The 22721-nt window shown below is 52.4% G+C and overlaps 1 protein-coding gene across 3 annotated transcripts in view; it reads left to right on the top strand.

Moving 5' to 3' along the window:
- The first annotated feature begins 6 nt into the window (after positions 1–6).
- svep1 (sushi, von Willebrand factor type A, EGF and pentraxin domain containing 1) overlaps positions 7–22721 on the top strand; it is a 29589-nt gene continuing 6874 nt past the window's right edge. For 2 of the 3 annotated variants that reach the window (XM_062449391.1, XM_062449388.1), the window contains exons 1-34: positions 7–83; positions 2124–2255; positions 2790–2981; positions 3113–3234; positions 3356–3461; positions 3809–4027; positions 4215–4448; positions 4611–4772; positions 4982–5143; positions 5560–5721; positions 6222–6310; positions 6439–6535; positions 7497–7610; positions 7819–7932; positions 8193–8394; positions 8755–8912; positions 9821–10019; positions 10115–10290; positions 10598–10722; positions 10896–11025; positions 11263–11433; positions 12623–12796; positions 12959–13078; positions 13178–13354; positions 15018–15102; positions 15298–15489; positions 15572–15739; positions 15965–16637; positions 16909–16955; positions 16986–19709; positions 19946–20177; positions 20333–20488; positions 20977–21040; positions 22537–22710. In XM_062449391.1, the coding sequence (XP_062305375.1) occupies positions 2939–2981; positions 3113–3234; positions 3356–3461; positions 3809–4027; positions 4215–4448; positions 4611–4772; positions 4982–5143; positions 5560–5721; positions 6222–6310; positions 6439–6535; positions 7497–7610; positions 7819–7932; positions 8193–8394; positions 8755–8912; positions 9821–10019; positions 10115–10290; positions 10598–10722; positions 10896–11025; positions 11263–11433; positions 12623–12796; positions 12959–13078; positions 13178–13354; positions 15018–15102; positions 15298–15489; positions 15572–15739; positions 15965–16637; positions 16909–16955; positions 16986–19709; positions 19946–20177; positions 20333–20488; positions 20977–21040; positions 22537–22710 (7771 nt within the window). In that variant the 5' untranslated portion in view covers positions 7–83; positions 2124–2255; positions 2790–2938. The other variant, XM_062449389.1, reaches the window with a different exon arrangement.

The following is a 22721-nucleotide window of genomic DNA, read 5'->3' as shown; positions in this document are numbered from 1 at the left end:
GTGCCGGTCGCCGCCCACTTTCCAGGCCACAGACATCCGGACGGAGGTGGTGTGGGAGATTCCGGAGTTTTCCGACAACTCAGGTATGCGTCTACCCAGACTGCACCTCTTCTTCCCCACCTCTCCTCCCTCACCAAAAAAGCGGTCAGACATTCAAACAGAGACCGGAGAAAAGACAGAATGAAAAGAAAAGGAGAGGGTGGAACGGATGGGTGTGAGAGGAAGGGAGGGAGAGAGAGAGGGAGACAAAGAGACTAATGTGTGTGTTAGTGCCATTAGACCAGTCTTATACAGACGGGTGTGGTTCAACTGCTACACAGATGAGCTAGACTGCAGGTATTCTACTAGGAACTCTGCACCGTGGGAATGTAATGACCTCAACAGTCATCCTACTCCCTAACTTCAAGTAGACCAGAAGCCCTCCAGCTCACAGCTTAAAGTACAGTACTTAAAGTACAGTACTTAAACTGTTAGGCTTCTGCAACTCTTACACTTCTGACAGTACTGACATTGTACCAGCACAATTAGACGTAGACACTCTCCAACTAGTTCGTATTGTAACACCTGCAGTTTGTGTACATGCAAGCACACATGCACCAACATGGACACACATCATGCGCACACAAACACACACACGCATACAAACACACACATGCACACACACACACACACACACACGCATGCATGCACTCGTAGACACACACACACACACATACATGCACACACACATGTAGACGCACGCACGCATGCATGCATGCGCATGTGTACCCACAGACACACACACAGTCCCCCTCCAGAGTTGCCTCCCCTCTCTCCCACACTCTGCAGCTCATATGCCCGTGAGCAGACGACCAGGAACACGGCCTTGCGGCCTCACCGCAGCCCCGTGACGTCACTCTGGAGGGGGCTCCCACGTCAGCACCAGCAGGGTGGATTTTTCCATGCCCACGCCCAGGGCCCTGGGCTGGGCTATATTTAGCAGACAGGCTGGGGAGACACCAGGCCCAGGCTCCACCAGACGTGTGTCAGCCGGGCAGGGACGGTGGAGGCCCTTCTGGGTGTCTGTCTGGGGTGGAGAGGGGGAGAGAGGGGAGCAGAGAGGGGAGGCCAGGGGAGAGACCAGGGGGCAGAGAGGGGAGGCCAGGGGAGAGACCAGGGGGGCAGAGAGGGGAGGCCAGGGGAGAGAGACCAGGGGGCAGAGAGGGGGAGAGACCAGGTGGCAGAGAAGATGGAAGGCTGGAGGGAGACCAGGGGGGGTGCCGCCTACTCTACCTCCCCTTTCTCTGTCTCTTTCTCCCTCTCTCTCTCTCTCTCTCTCTCTCTCTCTCTCTCTCTCTCTCTCTCTCTCTCTCTCTCTCTCTGTCTCTCTCTCTCTCTCTCTCTCTCTCTCTCTCTCTCTCTCTCTCTCTCTCTCTCTCTCTCTCTCTCTCTTTGTCTCTCTCTCTCTCTCTCTCTCTCTTTGTCTCTCTCTCCCTCTCTCTCTCTCTCTCTCTCTCTCCCTGTCCAGACAGTAGCAGTTACCCCCTCTGTGCCCGGGTTATAATTATTATGATTCTGGTGCCACGTGATGACCACACCAGCCATTAGCATGTGTGGACATGTCCCGGTTTAAAATAACTTTTTTGGTTTAACACCAGTGACTCATGCAACCTTAGATGGGACAAATGACACCACACTGCCCTCTGCTGGTCAAAAGGTTTTGACATTTACATGACGCTCTTATCCAGAGCGACTTACAGTAAGTACAGGGACATTCCCCACGAGGCAAGTAGGGTGAAGTGCTTTGCCCAGGGACACAACATCATTTTTGCACGGCCAGGAATCGAACCAGCAACCTTCAGATTAGTAGCCCGATTCTTTAACCGCTCAGCCACCTGACATAGTGTCCTTTTTTATGTCATGTATTGCACCTTGGTATAGATCCAATCCCAATCTGCTTGAATGTAACTCGCCCCTATATATCACATCCAATTAATAATACATGAATTCATTAATCTGTAATAAAACTTACGATGCGGTTAAACCCCTTTGTTGGCTTATAATTTCATCAGAAGAGTGAACGTCCAGTAAACTTGACTTTCTTGGGTGTTTCTTCCCAACGTTGTTGTTGTTGTTGTTGCCAGGCGGGCGTGTGAACGTGAGCGGTAGTCATGCCCCCGGCTCCCTGTTCCTGGTGGGAGAGACGCTCGTCCAGTACACCGGCACGGACGCCGCCGGCAACAACCGAACCTGTGACCTCATCATCACTGTCCAAGGTACCAGGACAGAGAGAGATAGAGGGAGAGAGGGAGAGAGGGAGAGAGGGGGAGGGAGAGGGAGAGGGAGGGGGAACACATTGAGAGAGAGTAAAACACCGATGAGATAGGTAGTTGACTACTCTAGCCTTCTTAGTGCTCTGTAGCCACTTGTTGTGGCCCAGTCTTCCAGAGTCTGTGTGCAGAATAACACCCGCAGACTCAATACCTCTCTGTTCTGTCTACCTCTCTTCCTTCTTCTCTTCCTCTCATCATAACTGCCTCTTCCTCTCCTCCTATCCCTCTTTTCTCATCCCTCTCTTTCTAACCCACTAGATCTGTTCCTAAACCTCTCCTTTTCTCTGCCCTTACCTCTCCTAAGTCGTGAACCCTCTCCGTCTGTGTGTGTGTCCGTCTGTGTGTGTGTCCGTCTGTGTGTGTGTGTGTCCGTGTGTGTGTCCGTGTGTGTCCGTGTGTGTGTGTGTGTGTCCGTGTGTGTGTGTGTCTGTGTGTGTGTGTGTCCGTGTGTGTGTCCGTGTGTGTGTGTTGCCGTAGGGACGGCGTGCCACCAGCCGTTCACGCCCTTGAACGGGGAGTTTGTCTGCTCGGAGGAGGAGGAGGGGGTCAACTGTACCCTGTACTGTAACGAGGGCTACAGCTTTACCCACGATGCAGTGCACAGCTACGTCTGCGCTTACAACGGGATGTGGGAGCCAGCGCCCTCCCCAGAGAGACCCGACTGCTCCCGTGAGTACCGCTTCTATCACTCCACTTTCTCCTTCTACAATCTTTTCTCCATTCGCTTTTTCACAAACTGACTGTGAGCTCTTCCAGTGAAACATCCTTATAAAACGTAAACGTGTGTGTGTGTGTCTTAGTGATCCGTGTTGCCAACCATGGTATCAAGCCCTTTGAGATGCTGTTCAAAGCTTCTCGCTGTGACGACCTGGACCTGGTTAAGTCCTTCGCTGGAGAGTTCAACTCTAAACTGGAGGGAGTGGTAAGAACCAGCACCCACACACATGCACACACACACACACACACATGCACACATGCACACATGCACACACACACACACACACACATGCACACACACAGTTATAACTCCATGTCTTTCACAGCTCCCCACCATGTGCAGCAGTGAAGATATCGCCTGTAAACTAGAGGTGATGTCACAGGGCCAGTGTCTGGAGTACAACTACGACTATGAGAATGGATTCGCCATCGGTAAGATCATCACACGTTCTGGAGTCGGACAGAAGTTTCTGTGGTTTGTTGTCTGTCGTGGTCGTTTCTTGATGAGGATCTTTTTTCTGAGGATCATTTTTCTTAAATGTCTGTTTTTAACCATCTCTTCCCTCCATGACCGCCTCCCTCCCTCTCTCTCTCTCTCTCTCTCTCTCTCTCTCTCTCTCTCTCTCTCTCTCTCTCTCTCTCTCTCTCTCTCTCTCTCTCTCTCTCTCTCTCTCTCTCTCTCTCTCTCTCTCTCTCTCTCTCTCTCTCTCTCTCTCTCTCTCTCTCTCTCTCTCTCTCTCTCTCTCTCTCTCTATCTCTATCTCTTCCTCCTTCCCCAGGTCCAGGGGGGTGGGGTAACAGAAGCCCTCAGGCTGGTCAGGACTATGCCTACTTTGACACCGGCTTTGCCCCCGACCAGCAGCGCGCCCCCCTCCAGCAGGACGCCCGCGGTGCTGGCACCGCTACCGGTACGGCTCGCTACCGCGCCAAGAGGCAACGCAAGCTCCCCAGCGGGCCCATGCGGGACCAGAAGATCCAGATCCTCTTCAACATCACCGGTAGGCTGGAGTTCCTGGCCCCCAGTCACACATACTCAGTACAACTGAGAAGTGTTGTGGATCTGTGGGTGCTTCACCGCTGGCTTTATCACTGGGCTTTGGGCATGCCTGTCATTGCTTAGTACAACACTCTTAATGCCATGCTGCTCTTCACTGTGGATTGCCCTTGATTGTCTGTGGTCCCCAGCAACCATCCCTCTTCCCACGTCGAGGAACGACTCGGTGGAGGTGGCCAATCAGAAGAGGCTGCTGCGCACCCTGGAGCAGCTGACCAATCGGCTGAAGCGAACTCTGAGCAAGCAGCCGCTGTCCTCGTTCCGCGTGGCGTCGGAGATGATCGTGTCCGACCCCAAGTCCCTGGAGAGCAGGCGGGCGGCACTGTTCTGCCGGCCCGGCTCTGTCCTGAAGGGCAGGATGTGTGGTGAGTGGAGCATGATGTCTGATTACGCATGCTGTATATATTTTATTTTATTTTTTACTGTATTCTTGGGTCATGAGAAGATGGTGCACAGTTCCATTTGGTTATGTGTATGTCTGTGTGTTCGTGTATGTGTGTGTTTGTGTGTATGTGTGTGTGTTCCAGTCCAGTGTCCGGTAGGGACCTACTACTCTCTGGAGTTTGGGGAGTGTGAGAGCTGCTGGAGGGGGTCCTTCCAGGACCAGGAGGGGCAGACGGAGTGTAAGACCTGTCCGGAGGCCTTCTCCACCCCCTACCTGCACTCACGCAGCCAAGCAGAGTGCAGAGGTAAACACACACACACAACACATCGTCCAACGTATTGTCACTGCAGTGTGCATTATGAATTCCAACTTTCACGTTCCTGCATGCCTGTGTGTGCCTGTGTGTGCCTGTGTGTGTGTCTCTGTGTGTGTGGGTGTGTGTGTGTGTGTGCCTGGGTGTGTCTGTGTGTCTGTGTGTGTCTCTGTCTGTCTGTGTGTGTGTGTGTGTTGCAGCGCAGTGCAAGCCTGGAGGTTTCTCGAGGAACGGGCTGGAGACGTGTGAGTCGTGCCCGCTGGGTCACTACCAGCCTGGGTTCGGCTCCCGGGCCTGTCTGCCCTGTCCTGACCACACCTCCACCGTCACCAGGGGCGCCGTGGACGACACCGAGTGTGGAGGTGAGAGAGGGAGAGAGAGCGAGGACAAGGGAGAAAGAGAGGGAGAGAGAGCGAGGACGAGGGAGAAAGAGAGGGAGAGAGACAGAGCTAGATTCCAACCACACAACTACACTATATATAGTTATATATATATATATATATATATATATATATATATAGCTGCTGTTAGTAACAGTACCGGTATTCTAAAAGGTTGAACTCACTGATCCTTCAGAGAGGCATGTGAACATGACTGGACATGCCTGGAAAATATTGCTGCAGTATATAACTCAGAACACAGAGGGAAAAAAGGTTGGAAAATGTATTAAATCCACTACTCTTCTCCCACTGCCCTCCCCTCTCCCCTCCTCTCCCCCCTCCCCTCCCCTCCTCTCCCCTCTCCCCTCTCCCCTCCTCTCCCCCCCTCCCCCCCACAGTGCCGTGCTCGGCAGGTCACTTCTCCAGGACGGGCCTGGTGCCTTGTTACCCGTGTCCCAGGGACTACTACCAGCCTGAGCACGGACGCTCCTACTGCCTCTCCTGTCCCTTCTACGGCACCACCACGGTCACCGGGGCAACCGCCATACAGCACTGCTCCAGTGGGTCACACACACACACAATCATGTACATGTACACACTCAACATGCAGTATACATTTACTGTGTAACTGTGTATTTATATATATGTATACACACACGCGCACACACAAAGACACTTATATAAACGCGCACACTCACACACGCTCCCATACACACACACTACCATGACTGGAAAATGAATTATTAGGAGGGTTGAGAGGAGAATGGAAATATGAGTTTGATGGAGCTGCTGGGGAATGGAAACCCAGTGTGATGACCTAAGTGTGAATGCCTGGTGAACGTGGCCAAGTCTGGAGAGAATAACCATCCTTATACCACTGCAGTAATAATATGGCTTCTGTTTTAAACAGTGTGAAGTGCTTCTCTCTGATTTATTTTCCCTCTCCCTTTCTCTCACTCCCTTTCTCTCGCACCCTTTCACTCTCTTTATCACTTGTTCTCCTCCTCTCTCTCCTTCTCCCTCCCTCCTTCCGACCCCCTCTCCTCCCTTCTGTCCTTAGGTTTCGGCTCCAGTTTCCTCCCCAAGGAGGAAAGCGTGACCTCAGCTCCCGAGGTCGTGGTCATAGAGGACTATCAGGCCAGCAGCCAGGTCAGGCAGACATGTGTGTGTGTGTGTGCGCACTGTGTGTGTGTGCACTGTGTGTGTGTGTGTGCACACTGTGTGCGTGTGTGTATACTGTGTGTGTGTGTAAACCTAACATCTCATTGGCTGTTTAGATGTTCCACGAGTGTTTCCTGAACCCGTGCCAGAACAAGGGCACATGTGAGGAGGTGGGGGCGGGGTACGTGTGCACCTGCCTGCCCGGCTTCACAGGTAAACACCTGCCTGTCCTGGAGGGTTTACCTGGGACCTCAGACCCAGTATTTGGTTCTCACCCAGTAGCCAGTACAGACTATTTTCTAGACCCAGTAGCCAGTACAGACTCTTTTCTAGACCCAGTAGCCAGTACAGACTATGTTCTAGACCCAGTAGCCAGTACAGACTCTTTTCTAGACCCAGTAGCCAGTACAGACTATGTTCTAGACCCAGTAGCCAGTACAGACTCTTTTCTAGACCCAGTAGCCAGTACAGACTATGTTCTAGACCCAGTAGCCAGTACAGACTCTTTTCTAGACCCAGTAGCCAGTACAGACTATGTTCTAGACCCAGTAGCCAGTACAGACTCTTTTCTAGACCCAGTAGCCAGTACAGACTATGTTCTAGACCCAGTAGCCAGTACAGACTCTTTTCTAGACCCAGTAGCCAGTACAGACTATGTTCTAGACCCAGTAGCCAGTACAAACTATGTTCTAGACCCAGTAGCCAGTACAGACTATGTTCTAGACCCAGTAGCCAGTACAGACTCTTTTGTAGTTTCGTGCCGTACTAGTAGGAGTCATTTGTATGTCAGTAGGCTGTGTTGTTTTTCAGTATGCCTCCATGTTTGATTGGATGTGACTCGTGATAACCCCTCCTTGTTCGTCTGAAGGCATGTTTGATTGGATGTGACTCGTGATAACCCCTCCTTGTTCATCTGAAGGCATGTTTGATTGGATGTGACTCGTGATAACCCCTCCTTGTTCGTCTGAAGGCATGTTTGATTGGATGTGACTCGTGATAACCCCTCCTTGTTCGTCTGAAGGCATGTTTGATTGGATGTGACTCGTGATAACCCCTCCTTGTTCATCTGAAGGCATGTTTGATTGGATGTGACTCGTGATAACCCCTCCTTGTTCGTCTGAAGGCATGTTTGATTGGATGTGACTCGTGATAACCCCTCCTTGTTCATCTGAAGGAGCCAAGTGTGAGACGGATGTAGACGAGTGTGACTCCGTCCCCTGTCAGAACGGAGGCGTCTGCAAGGACGGGATGGGAGACTTCATCTGTCAGTGCAAGCCTGGATATTTAGGTAATGGACGTTGCATACACACACACACACGGGCATGCACGCAGACACACACACACATACACACACAGGCATGCACGCATACACATACACACACAGGCATGCACGCATACACACACACACACATACACACACAGGCATGCACACACACACCCATACACACACGGGCATGCACGCAGACACACACACACACACTGTTCCTCCGTCCCAGGTTTGCTGTGTGAGGTGGAGACCAACGAGTGTAGCTCCTCCCCCTGTCTGAACGAGGGGGTGTGTGTGGACGAGGTCAACCAGTTCACCTGCAGCTGTACTGACGGGTACACAGGTGAGACAGTGCACCCGCACCTGCTGCTCTGCCATTGGCCAGAATGATGCTATGTCACTCTACTGCTCTGCGATTGGCCAGAATGATCACAGCCTTAGTCTAATCTGCTAGGGACAGGAAGTAACAGTCCTATCAGAGTCCACAAGCGATTTCAAATCCATGTCCTGGTGATTTTCAAATTAAGAAATTCTAATAAAGGTTATCAATATAGTCGGGTGGATCAGATGTGATCTAGGTGTGATGAACGTGTTCCGTTCCAGGTTCGCGCTGTGAGCTTGACATCGACGAGTGTGTGTCGGGCCCGTGTCTGAACGGGGGCGTGTGTGAGGACCTGACGGGAAGCTTCTCCTGCATCTGCACCCAGGGCTTCTCGGGGGAGCGCTGCCAGGTCAACGTGGACGAGTGCGACAGCGCCCCCTGTCTGAACGGAGGCTCGTGCAAGGACTCCGTCAACGACTTCAGGTGAAGGGAGAGAGACTGACAGGGAACAGCTGTGTAGTTGAAGTTAATTGGAGTTCATCGCTGCATTCGCGGGTAATTGTAGACGAGCGATATGCTTGCGAGCATGCTCACAGGGAAGGTACGAGTTAGCAGCGTGTGGTGTATATTATATTTATAATTAGTCATTATCCAGAGCGACTTACAGTAAGTACAGGGACATTCCCCCCGAGGCAAGTAGGGTGAAGTGCCTTGCCCCAGGACACAACGTCATTGGACACGGCCAGAATCGAACCGGCAACCTTCTGATTAATATGCCGATTCCCTAACCGCTCAGCCATCTGACTCGCACGTGTGATGCATGTCTCCGTGGTAACGTCCCAGGTGCCAGTGCGTGGAGGGCTACCGGGGCCGCCTGTGTGAGGTGAACGTGGACGAGTGCGACCCCAACCCCTGCGTGAATGGGGCCAGCTGTGTGGACGGACTGGGAGCCTACACCTGCAAGTGCCAGCCTGGGTTCAACGGAACCAGGTGTGAGACAGGTACAGAGAGAAGCAGGTGCAGAGAGGGAGACAGGTACAGAGAGAAGCAGGTGCAGAGGGAGACAGGTGCAGAGAGGGAGACAGGTACAGAGAGAAGCAGGTGCAGAGGGAGACAGGTGCAGAGAGGGAGACAGGTGCAGAGAGGGAGACAGGTACAGAGAGAAGCAGGTGCAGAGAGGGAGACAGGTACAGAGAGGGAGACAGGTGCAGAGAGAAGCAGGTGCAGAGAGGGAGACAGGTGCAGAGAGGGAGACAGGTGCAGAGAGAAGCAGGTGCAGAGAGGGAGACAGGTGCAGAGAGAAGCAGGTGCAGAGAGGGAGACAGGTGCAGAGAGAAGCAGGTGCAGAGAGGGAGACAGGTGCAGAGAGGGAGACAGGTGCAGAGAGAAGCAGGTGCAGAGAGGGAGACAGGTACAGAGAGAAGCAGGTGCAGAGAGGGAGACAGGTGCAGAGAGAAGCAGGTGCAGAGAGGGAGACAGGTGCAGAGAGGGAGACAGGTGCAGAGAGAAGCAGGTGCAGAGAGGGAGACAGGTACAGAGAGAAGCAGGTGCAGAGAGGGAGACAGGTGCAGAGAGGGAGACAGGTGCAGAGAGAAGCAGGTGCAGAGAGGGAGACAGGTGCAGAGAGGGAGACAGGTGCAGAGAGGGAGACGGGTACAGAGGGAAGCAGGTGCAGAGAGGGAGACAGGTGCAGAGAGGGAGACAGGTGCAGAGAGGGAGACAGGTGCAGAGAGGGAGACAGGTGCATGTGTAAATGAAGAGGGAGAGAGAGAGGTACAGAAGGGCACGGGTACATAGAGGCAGAAAGAGGGAGGAAGAGAAGGGAAGAGGAGGATGAGGAAGGTAGTAAAGTAGGAATGGATATTTCTCATGATCCCTTACTCTTCCCCTCCTCATCCAACGTCTTCAGAAATGTCGTCCGCGTTCAACCTGGATTTCGAGGTGTCGGGTATCCACGGTTACGTGATGATGGACGGCGTGATGCCGGCGCTGACTGAGATCACGTGCACGTTCTGGATGAGGTCATCGGACAGCACCAACTACGGCACGCCCATCTCCTACGCCGTGGAGGGCAGCGACAACGCCTTCCTGCTCATCGACTACAACGGGTCAGTCTCCACAAAGGGTCTAGCAGTCACGACCACGGCTGCGCTCCGAGCCGCAGCCCCTCGTTCATATTCTCTCCCCCCCCTCCTTCCTCCAGGTGGGTTCTGTATGTGAACGGGAAGGAGCGGATCACCGACTGCCCAGCGGTGAACACCGGCCACTGGTACCACATCGGGGTGTCGTGGCGGAGCTGGGACGGGGACTGGAGGGTGTTCATCAACGGGAAGCTGTCGGACGGAGGCAAAGGCCTGTCAGTGGGCACCACCATCCCAGGTGTAGTGATATCCCCTGGCTGATTCTGGAGGGAGAGGGGGAGGGAGGGATGGAGGGAGGGAGAGAGGGAGGGAGGGATATATCATGAGGTTGCTCAATGGGAGGCCAGGCCTAGGTACTGCAAAAGTTGCCAAAGAGTACTCATAAAGTAAAAATGCAATCTCGCCCAACTTCAGCCACTGCAGGGGTACATGTCTTCCATTCAGCACCCAGCTTCTCATGGTGATAGATATATGCTTACATATGTAAAGGAAAAAGGGTGATTGTGGGTAATGATTAACCTCTAACCCCTGACCTTTCTCCCCAGGCGGAGGGGCGCTGGTACTGGGTCAAGACCAGGACCAGCGAGGTGAGGGCTTCAACCCTGTGGAGTCGTTCGTGGGCTCCATCAGCCAGCTCAACATCTGGGACAGGGTCCTCACTCCACAGCAGGTGAGTCCACCCGTTGGACTTGACAGGCCATGAACCTACACTCTGCACTTTGCTATTCCTGGCAGATTAAACCTTCTGTACTTTGAGAAGTGTGATTTAGCAACACGCCATCCTCACAACCATGTGACCATGGATCTGGGCAGTGATTGGTTGTCGTGTCCCTCTGTCCCCAGGTCAAGGTTCTGGCCAGCAGCTGCCCTGTGTCCCATGTGACCCACCGAGGCAACGTCCTGGCCTGGCCGGACTTCCTGTCCGGGGTGGTGGGCAGGGTCAAGGTCAACCGCGACAGCATCTTCTGTGCTGGTGAGCAGATCCACCCGGCGTCGTGACATCATCATGGCCTTCTGTTCATCTGCCTGAACGACTTGTCAACTCTTTTCTCCTACACCTTCTGTAGCCCCTGAACAACTTGTTTAGATTTGAGATTACAGAAATACATTGTGTAAAGACAATCTTTTAAGATATTGCTTATAGGAGGACAGAGATATAAAATCTAGAACCAAAGAGAGTGCTTAAACTGATGTTTATGTTTTGTGTTAGACTGCCCCCTGCTGGAGAATGCAGAGGGGCACCTGCGTGCCTCGAGCCAAGCGGTGAGCCCAGGCTCCCAGGTGCAGCTGTCCTGCGATCCCGGCTTCTACCTGGTGGGGGAGCCACTGCTGCAGTGCCAGAACAAAGGAGGCTGGAGCCACCCCCTGCCGCGCTGTGATCGTAGGTGTTGAATGTGTGGCACACACATACAGATATACACACACAGACACACACACACAGATATACTGTATACACACATGGTCACACACACACATACACACACACACACACACACACACAGATATACACACACAGATATACTGTATACATACATGGTCATACACACACATACACACACACACACACACAGATATACACACACAGATATACTGTATACACACATGGTCACACACACACATACACACACACACACACACAGATATACACACACAGATATACTGTATACACACATGGTCACACACACACATACACACACACACACACACACAGATATACACACACAGATATACTGTATACATACATGGTCATACACACACATACACACACACACACACACAGATATACACACACAGATATACTGTATACACACATGGTCACACACACACATACACACACACACAGATATACACACACAGATATACTGTATACACACATGGTCACACACACACATACAAACACACACACAGAGATATACACACACAGATATACTGTATACATACATGGTCATACACACACATACACACACACCCACACACACAGATATACACACACAGATATACTGTATACACACATGGTCACATACACACACACACACAGAGATATACACACACAGATATACTGTATACACACATGGTCATACACACACATACACACACACACACACACACAGATATACACACACAGATATACTGTATACATACATGGTCATACACACACATACACACACACACACACACACACACACAGAGATATACACACACAGATATACTGAATACATACATGGTCACACAGACACACACAGAGATATACACACACAGATATACTGAATACATACATGGTCACACAGACACACACACAGATATACACACACAGATATACTGTATACACACACAGATATACTGAATACATACATGGTCACACAGACACACACACAGATATACACACACAGATATACTGTATACACACATGATCACACACAGACACACATCATGCACTACCCGGTGGTTCCCCGTCTCTCACCATCACTCAAAACCAGAGTCAAAAATCCCTCAGGAATCATCCTCAGCCTTTTCATGGTCGTACCTCTGACCCACTGACCTCTAACCCCTGACCCCTGTGTGCTGGGCAGGAGTGACCTGCGGGCCCCCGCTCCCCCTGGAGCACGGCCTGTACCAGGGCTCCGACTTCCAGGCGGGCAGCTCGGTGGTCTACCAGTGCCACCCGGGGTTCTACCTTCTGGGCGATGCTAAGATGCCCTGTGGGAACAGTGGCAAGTGGGGGGGCAACCCTCCAGCCTGTCTGGGTGAGACCAGCCACACGTCTGGGCACTCTGCCCATCTGTAGTACACGTCGGTCAGTATGGACGATCGCTCAATATTGGTGTTATCCATGGTTGTGTTGATGGTTTTGGTGTGTGTGTGCGCATATGTGTGGTGTGTGTGTGTGCGTGTGTGTGTGTGTTAAGATGTGGATGAGTGTGCTCTAGGATCGGACTGTGACGAACACGCCAGCTGTCAGAATACAGACGGGTCATACATCTGTACCTGTATACACCCTTACAGTGGAGATGGAAAGAACTGCACAGGTTAAACACAAACACACACACACACGATTACATATTTCGAACGTCCTTCCAACATTGTGCACACTTAATTGTGTGGTTTTCTCTCTGCGTGTGTCGCAGAACCAGTGAAGTGTCAGAACCCAGGTTCTCCGGAGTTCGGCCACAGGAAAGGCAATCGCTTCCTGATGGGAAGTGATGTCACGTTCTCCTGCGAGGTGGGCTATGAGCTGATTGGCTCTGCTCACTTAAAGTGTCTGGAGACAGGAAGCTGGAATGGGGACTTTCCGTACTGCAGAGGTGAGGAGAATAACCTGGGGGCGTGTCTAGGCCTCAACACCGATAGCAAACATGTGCTTATAAACCTGTAATGGGATTTAATCAGTCATTTGAATGTGTTCATTTGAATGAGCAATATCGTGTTGTATTCTTCTGTTGTATATCTTACCACAGGAAATGAGTTTGCTTTCACTTTAAAAACGAAAGGATAAGAGAGTGCTTTCATTCTTAATATATTCATTCACAGAATGAACGATTGGCTTTGGGTAACGAGCGATACAAGAAAGGAAGTTGTTTTGATCCTGAACGCTTTTGTGTTCTCATTACTATGCAAATAGACACTCACACTGCAGACACCCACACACACCCACACACACACTGCAGACACACACACACACATGAACACACACACACGCACACACACACTGCAGACACACACACACACATGAACACACGCACACACACACTGCAGACACACACACACACATGCACACACACACACACACACTGCAGACACACACACACACAGGAACACACACACAATTGCTCGAAGGCTGATCTCAGCCTGGCCAGCTGTCTCTTTGTCTGGGCCGGGTCTGTGCTGGAACAGTGGGCTTGGGTCCATTGCACCGTCGGCAGACTGAGTGACCATGGCAACATCCATCTCCACCCCGGCACCATGCCAACGCCTATCTGGGACGGTTCAACACAGACTTTGGGACGACTGCGGGATGATAGACAATAACAATATAAAATGCACACACCAGTGGTTCAACACGTTTAAACACAAGGCATGTGAAACATATTACATTTAGCTCTAGCTTAAAATTCCATAAACTATGAACAATTTATTCACATTACAAGCACTGCTATGGATTTCATAGCGCTTCTATGGATTACTTAAATAGTGTTGCAAATAACCTAGACCCATGTCAGAATGTCAAAATGCAAAAACACAACCATTTACATTTTGAGACAGGTCAAGTTCAGTTTGGGACGGTTCATTTTGCACTTCGGGACAGTGAGGAAAAAAAGTTAACTGTGAGCCCTGCCCCAGACACAGTCTGTTGTGGGAGTTTATGGGATTTATCCCTCTTAAATATCCAGGCTGTTTTGTAGCTTGTTAAATGACTGGACATCTGGGCATCTGGCATCTTTGGTCGGTCACCTTGACATCTAGATGGGCGAGTTGACATTAGGATTGGGGGAAGTAGTCTGTATGTAGCACTTCCCCGGGGTCAAGTCGGGCTTGTGTGACCACGCCTGAAGGTGTGAGGTGACCACTGGACATTTTGTGGAGAGAGAGAGATAGAGAAAGACAGAAAAAGATGGAGAAAAAAAACCCATCCAGAGGCTGTCTCACCTGGCCTGCCATCGCTAGTCTGGCAGTGCCAGTGGTAACGTGTGGGTGTTGTGGACTGTTCTGCTCCCCGGCCTTAGGCCGAAGGAATTATGACTCACAAGGAACTGAGATGTACTGTTTGTTGGAGGTTTCCTTCTCAGAATTCTGAGTCACGAGTGTTCTAGTAATGTTCTCCTTCATCCGATGTTTCAGGTTGTTCACTCCTAAGGGTGTCATTTCATACCGTATTTCTGCATAATTCTTTGAAGCCTTATCAGATTGTGTCATAGTTATTCATTAAAGAACCATGCAGCTAACCTAGCCTGTGGTGTTGTTGTGCAGCTCTGTCCTGTGGAAGTCCCCCTGTTCCTGACAACGTCATCATGAAGGGGGTAAACTTCACGTTTGGAAGCAAGGTGACTTTCAGGTACCACTGTCGGCCATTTTACAAAAGCCTGTTGTTTTGAACCTACCTTACTGTCTCGCTTTGTGTTCTCTGTGAATCGACAAAAAGATTAACTGTTTATCCTTGTGAACAACAGTTACGCTGCGTGGTCGTCCTTGATTCGTTTGAACTTTTTGACCTCTAGTCTAAACTTGCCTGTTCTCTCCCCCTCCTCAGCTGTGTCAAGGGGTTTCTTCCTCAGGACTTCTATGAGTCCCAGTGCATGACCAGCCTCAGCTGGAGCAGAGCGCCCCCTGCCTGCCAGCCCGTCACCTGCAGCAACCCCCCATCGGTACAGCATGCAGACTACACTGTGAAGGGGAACACCTATCAATCCACCGTCACCTACACCTGTGCTGAGGGGTACAGGTAAGAGGTTGTGTGTGTTGTTGGTGTGTGTAGATCTCTGTGTGTGTGTGTGTGTGTATAATGGACAGTGTTGGTTTTGAAGACTGCAGGGATCCGGGGAGGTGGTGTGTGAGGCGTCAGGGGAGTGGAGTCGCCCCACCCCTCGCTGTGACAGCGTCCACTGTGGCGACCCCCCCGCCCTTAGAGACGCCGTAACCAAGGGGGACAGCCACGCCCTTGGTGACAAGGTGCACTATGTCTGCAAAGAAGGGTAGATATTTAATTTATATGATTTGTTTGCATTGTTAAGTCTGTATGTGTAACACAGGTATGTTTTTGGTTAGTCAGGTAGGTTTCATGTTAGTCAGCCACTTTTCATAGTCCTATAAAAGTGTACTATTAGCTGTAGCCTAATACATAGGTTTTTCCTGCTTCCATTTCTGTTTCCTCACTTCCTTTATTAATGGCCTTTTAATTGGTCCTTTGTCCCTGCCAGATACACTCTCATTGGTCCAGAAACCACAGAGTGCCTGCCGAGTGGTCAGTGGAGCCTTAGCTCCTCCCAGTGTGTCCCACGCTCCTGCGGGGACCCGCCCACTATCGACCACGCCCTGGCCATGGCCAGCCACAAGCTCTACAACGACAAGGCTATCTATTACTGCAACGACGGCTACACCGCCAGCAACAACTCGGGGCTGGTCTGCAACGCCGAGGGTGTGTGGGCGCCCCCTGGTGGCCAAGAGACACCTCGCTGCATCGCCAACTTCTGCCAGCGTCCGCCCGACCTGCCACACGCCATCCTGGACGCGGCCAACAAACCCAAATACGCCAGCAACACGGAGGTCAGTTACAAGTGCGAGGAGGGGTTCGTGCTCAACTCCACCGCCACGCTCAGGTGCATGATGGGAGGGGAGTGGGCGCCGTCGGCGTTCGACGTGGGCTGCGTGCCGGTGAGGTGTTCCAAGCCGGCGACCATCGAGAAGGGGGACGTGAGCGGATCCAACTACAGCTTCGGGGCGATGGTGGCGTACAGCTGCGACAAGGGCTACCTGATCCGGGGGGAGAAGAGGAGGACGTGCGAGGCGAACGGGGAGTGGGGGGGCGTCCTGCCCACCTGCCAGCCCGTGTCCTGTTTCAGCCCCCCCATACTGAGGAACGGATTCATACAGGTGAGGGGTACACACTCACACCTGTATGGGACGACGTGGAGCATCATTGCAATGTTAAGTGTAGGGAGGAACGGGTATAGCTTTGACTGCGGATACAATTCTTCCCTGTATGTTGCTTTGGATAGAATACGTGAATCTTTTTTTTTTATCTCATTCGGAAAGATTTATTTTCTTATCGTTTTTTGTTTGTTTTTGTGTCAGTTGCTGCAGAATGTTTGTGATGTGTTTTCTAGGTTTTTAACTGACTACAAAACCTCTCTGCGTTTCTCAGTCTCCACCACAGATCAAAGGCAGTTTCGTTTTCAACAGCAAAGTGACCTGCAGTTTCGTTTTCAACAGCAAAGTGACCTACGCCTGCAACCCTGGCTACCGCCTGATTGGCCGACCGGAGCGCGCCTGTCAGGCCAACCGGGTGTGGTCCAACATCGAGCCGCCCACCTGTGTCCTCCTCACCTGCGACCCGCCCCCTGACATCGTAAACGGACACTACCGGGGCTCCACCTTTGAGGTGGGCAGGAAGGTGGAGTACGTCTGCGATGAGGGCTACGAGCTGGCGGGGGACTCCGTCTGGACGTGTCTGAAGTTCGGGAAGTGGGACAAGACGCGGCGTCCACGCTGCTCACCGGTCCAGTGTCCCGAGCCCCCACTGGAGGAGAACCATCTGGTTCTGAGGAGCCTCGATTCGGACTCGGGTACCGTAGAGCTGTCCTGCGAGGAGGGCTACGTCCTCCACGGGGCGCGGACCCTCCGCTGCACCCCGTCCCAGGAGTGGAATGACACCTTCCCAGTCTGCAAGCAGGTGGTGTGCGGCTCCGCCCCCGAGGTGGCGTTTGGAGACCCCTCGGCGGCGCGTCTTTCGGCGCCGTCCTACTTCGGCACGGTGGTCACCTACTCGTGTATGGACGGCTTCACGCTCAGGGAGGATGGGTCGGTTACCTGCCTGGCCAATGGGCAGTGGAGTAGCCCCTACCCAGAATGCATCCCTGTCGAGTGTCCGCAGCCGGCGGAGATAGCTAATGGGATAGTGGACGTGCAGGGTCTCACGTACCTCAGCACGGCCCAGTACAGCTGCCGGCCTGGCTACTCGCTGGCGGGCAACACCACGGTCCTCTGTGGAGAAAGTGGCGTCTGGATTGGAGGGGTCCCCTCCTGTAGGCCAATCGAGTGCTCCGTTCCGAAAGAGATAGCCAATGGGAAAGTGGTTTACACCAAGCTGCAGTTCAGCCATGCCGTCACTTACTCCTGTCGCCGCGGATACCGTCTCCAAGGCTCCGAGACTGTTAAGTGCCTAGCCAATGGGATGTGGGATCAGGAGGCGCCTGTTTGCGTTCAGATCTCCTGCTCTCCTCCCAAACCAATAGAAAATGGCTTTGTGGAAGGACTGGACCATAAGTTCGGCGTCACCATCTTCTACAGCTGTTTCCCGGGATTCCACTTAGTGGGTCAGAACCATCTGACCTGTGAGGAGTTTGGCTGGTCCAGTACTGTGCCGGTGTGTGTCCCCTCAGATTGTGGTCTCCCTCCTCACATAGACTTTGGTGACTATATCAGGGTGCTGGACCCAAGTGCAGAGCTGTCCAGGCGAGACAGCACCAACCCCTCCACAACTCAGGGGGGCGCCACTGCCGCTGCCTCACCCATGGACATGAGTTTCCTCCACGGGACCGTGATCATGTACCGCTGCCATAAGGGCTACGACCTGACCACGACGACCATGCTGATGTGTCTGGAGGACGGGGGCTGGAATGGGACAGCCCCCCAGTGCGTCCCCGCAGAGTGTAAGACCCCCCCCGCGCCGGCCCATGGCTGGGCCAACGTGACCGACACGTCCCTGGGGAGCCTAGCCCGGTACGGGTGTGACGAGGGGTACGCCCTCAGAGGAGAAGCCGTCAGGCGGTGCGTGTCGGGCCGACAGTGGACCGACGGCGTCCCCTTCTGCCGTCCCGTCTCCTGCGGCGACCCCGGAGGCCTCGATCACGGCTCGGTTCACGGGGGCTCCTTCCTGTTCCTCAGTGTTCTGGTGTACGAGTGTCACATCGGATTCGTCCTCCAGGGCAGCGCCACCAGGACCTGTCGGGCTGACATGAAGTGGGACGGGGGAAAGCCTTGGTGTGAACATGTGTCCTGCGGTCCCCTCCTGGTGTCCGGTGACATCACTGTGAAGGGGGGCGAATACACCTACAACAAACAGTTGAAGCTGAGCTGTCGGCCCGGGTTCCTCCTACAGGGAGCCGCGGTCAGTGTGTGTCAGGCCGATGGTACCTGGAGTGAAGCCTCCCCCTCCTGCCGCCCCGCCCACTGCAACAGACCCCCCTCCATCCCCAACGGACTGATCCGAGGTTCCGACTTTGGCTACGAAGCGGAGGTGAGGTACGAGTGTGAGGAGGGGTACACTCTCAGCGGCCCCGCCACACGCGTGTGTCAGAGTGACGGTCAGTGGGGTGGCCAGGGGCCCCGTTGTGACGTGGTGGCCTGCGACCCACCCCAGGACATCAGCCACGGCTACCTCAAGGGCTCCAGCTTCAGCTACGACGACGTGGTGGAGTACGTTTGTTTCGAGAGCTACAAGGTGGTGGGGGACCCAATCCTGCGCTGCTCTTCACAGGGCCAGTGGGTCGGGACGGTGCCTGAGTGCCGGCCGTGCTTTTGCCCCGCCCTGGTGTTGAAATATGGGGTGGTGTTGGGACGGGACAACGCGTGCGGCGACCGGGTGTTCTTCCGGTGCGACGAGGGCTACACCGTCCTCGGACCTTCCCAGGCGGTGTGTGAGAAAGACGGGGTGTGGAACCCAGGTGTGCCCGTGTGCGGCCGGGGGAGGTGCAATTCTGCCCCGCCCGCTGTACCCAACGCTGTCCTGCAGGGCGGCAGTGCTAGCACGCCAGACACTGTCACTTACAGGTGCAGGCAAGGCTACCGGATGCAGGGGTCCCCCCACCTGAGTTGTGGCAGGGACGGGAGGTGGGGCGAGGCCAAGGTGAGCTGCGAGCCTGTGTCATGCGGGGTGCCTCCCCTTCTTGCACATGCTCAGGTGCTGGGAGAGGACTTCACCTACCCCAGCAAGATACACTACAGGTAGAAACCAACACACTTTCTGTTAAGATGCAACAGTGTATCTATCAATGTGTCATATGTATCTATTCTCCTATTTAAGGGTTTGAAAATGGTGGGGAAGGTGCTAATCTTTCACGTCTGTCTGTGAAACTCTCCTCCTTTTCTGCCCTCCTTTTCTCATCCTAACTCCCATTGGCTTTTTCTCCTCCCTTCTCCTCCTTTCTCCTCCCTTCTCCTCCCCCTCCCACCCTCCCCAGGTGTGAGGAGGGCTATGAGAGGACCACACAGTCAGACTCTCTGAGCTGCCTGGAGGACGGCTCCTGGTCCAAACACAGCGTGAGGTGTCGCCCCTCCCCGTGCCCCCGGCCCTCCAACCTCACCTCCCACCTCCTGCTGACGGGCGAGGACCTCACCCCCGTGGGGGGTACCATCGCCCTCTCCTGCCCGCCCGGGTTCACCCTCCAAGGCCCTGGCGTGGCGGAGTGCCAGGTAGGAGAGCCGCAATATCTTGTTTTGACTACAGACTACAGATTTCTGTTTGTTTATTTATTTATGTGCTAACCATGTATCGGCATATCTTATCGGCGTATCGTATCAGCGTATCGTCTGATGCTGGTTCACTGAACTGTGTGCTGCTGCTGCAGGTGGGAGGAAGTTGGTCCCCTGCCCTGTCTTCTGTTCCCTGTGGCGTGGTGCTGTGCCAGAAACCACTTCCTCTTCTGAATGGCATTGCCGAGGGCGATGGATACAGCTACGGAGATATTATCCTGTACTCATGTCTCCCAGGGTTTGACATGAAGGTAACCAATTGACCAATACAGACAACAAAATTGAAAACAAAATTGAATGTATATTTTGAATAGTGGGGTAAAAGATCCTGGTTTTCTATGGCTAATAGTGGCTTTCTACAGATTTCTAGTGAACAATACATTCATCTGATATATTAAAAAAGTGCATGTTGAATCTTTCCTCCACATAAAAGGCAGTCTCTCTCACTTATAAGAAATAAACAAAAATAAGTACGAAAATACCTACCACTAGTTGCCTAATATGCTGTCTAACATGTTTTACTGGAAAGATTTCTGTGCGGTTTCCTTCCAATGAGAGGGTGGATCTGAAGTACCCGTCAAGGTTGCTGAGTCACCCTGCCTGTGTAGCACAGTGCTGAGTGGTGTTGAAATAATGGTTACTGGCTGCAGAGTCTGCTGAATGGAAGGGTTGGGGGATGTGTGTGTGTGCATGTGTGTGGGGGGAATGACTAACACACACAGTGGTTTCTCTGTTACAGGGAGATTCTGTGCAGACTTGCCAGGGAGACGGAGTGTGGAGCGGAGCTCAGCCTGAGTGTGTTGGTAAGAGTGAGTGTGTGTGTGTCTATGAGAGGCCGTCTAGGACAAAATTCCTGAAAAACTTGCTCCTCCACATGCACTCATCACTTGTGCTACCCCATGAAACACTCATACACATGCACTCATCACTTGTGCTACCCCATGAAACACTCCTCCACATGCACTCATCACTTGTGCTACCCCATGAAACACTCATACACATGCACTCATCACTTGTGCTACCCCATGAAACACTCATACACATGCACTCATCACTTGTGCTACCCCATGAAACACTCATACACATGCACTCATCACTTGTGCTACCCCATGAAACACTCATACACATGCACTCATCACTTGTGCTACCCCATGAAACACTCATACACATGCACTCATCACTTGTGCTACCCCATGAAACACTCATACACATGCACTCATCACTTGTGCTACCCCATGAAACACTCATACACATGCACTCATCACTTGTGCTACCCCATGAAACACTCATACACATGCACTCATCACTTGTGCTACCCCATGAAACACTCATACACATGCACTCATCACTTGTGCTACCCCATGAAACACTCATACACATGCACTCATCACTTGTGCTACCCCATGAAACACTCCTCCACATCCACTCATCACTTGTGCTACCCCATGAAACACTCCTCCACATCCACTCATCACTTGTGCTACCCCATGAAACACTCATACACATGCACTCATCACTTGTGCTACCCCATGAAACACTCATACACATGCACTCATCAGTTATTCTTAAGCATTGTTATACTGATCATGCCAATACATCTAGAATTAACACGTAATTTTTTTTAATTTTCATTAGTAATTTATTAATTTAGAAGAGAGTGAGGTGGGGGAGAGAGAGAGAAGGGGGGGGGAGAGAGAGAGAGAGAGAGAGAGAGAGAGAGAGAGAGAGAGAGAGAGAGAGAGAGAGAGAGAGAGAGAGAGAGAGAGAGAGAGAGAGAGAGAGAGAGAGAGAGAGAGAGAGAGAGAGAGAGAGAGAGAGAGAGAGAGAGAGAGAGAGAGAGAGAGAGAGAGAGAGAAGAGGGAGAGAGCGAGAAAGGAGGGGAGAGAGCGAGAGAGGTGGGGGGAGAGAAAGAGAGAGAAGGTGGGAGAGAGAAAAAGACAAGGGGGGAGAGAAGACAACCTTCCGGTTTTTCCGGAAGTCCCTGTAAAAGGAAGGCAGAGCATACTTTTAACCGAGGCGAATACCTCAGCCCGTTTGCTGCTTTAGATTTGAAAATAAAAAACAAGAGGGGCAACTTTGCTTCTGTAACAATATAGGGAGGAAATATTGGCTAGGTAAAGTTGGAAAGAGATTCAAACTCGAAGCAATAATTAATTACAAGAACGTTGTTAAAACACAAACGCCACTTTCAGTCTCTCCTGTTCTCCCCTCCCTCCCTCCCTCCCTCCCTCTCCCTCTCCCTCTCCCTCTCTCTCTCTCTGTCTCTCTCTTTGTCTCCCGTCCCATCCTATCTCTGTAGCGGTGTCCTGTGGCCCTCCTCCCCTAGTGGAGAACTCAGAATACCAGGCCTCAGGAGATATCTATCAACAGACCATAAGCTACACCTGCAACCCTGGCCTGCGACTTGCTGGCTCACAGAACGTCACCTGTCTGGCCAATGGGACATGGAGCCTGCCTGTACCATCTTGTGAGGGTAAGGAGTCG

The sequence above is a fragment of the Osmerus eperlanus genome, chromosome 23 (assembly GCF_963692335.1).
Source record: "Osmerus eperlanus chromosome 23, fOsmEpe2.1, whole genome shotgun sequence".
Taxonomy (NCBI): domain Eukaryota; kingdom Metazoa; phylum Chordata; class Actinopteri; order Osmeriformes; family Osmeridae; genus Osmerus; species Osmerus eperlanus.
Note: the sequence above shows the minus strand (reverse complement) of the source record. Positions and strands in the feature narration are given on the sequence as shown.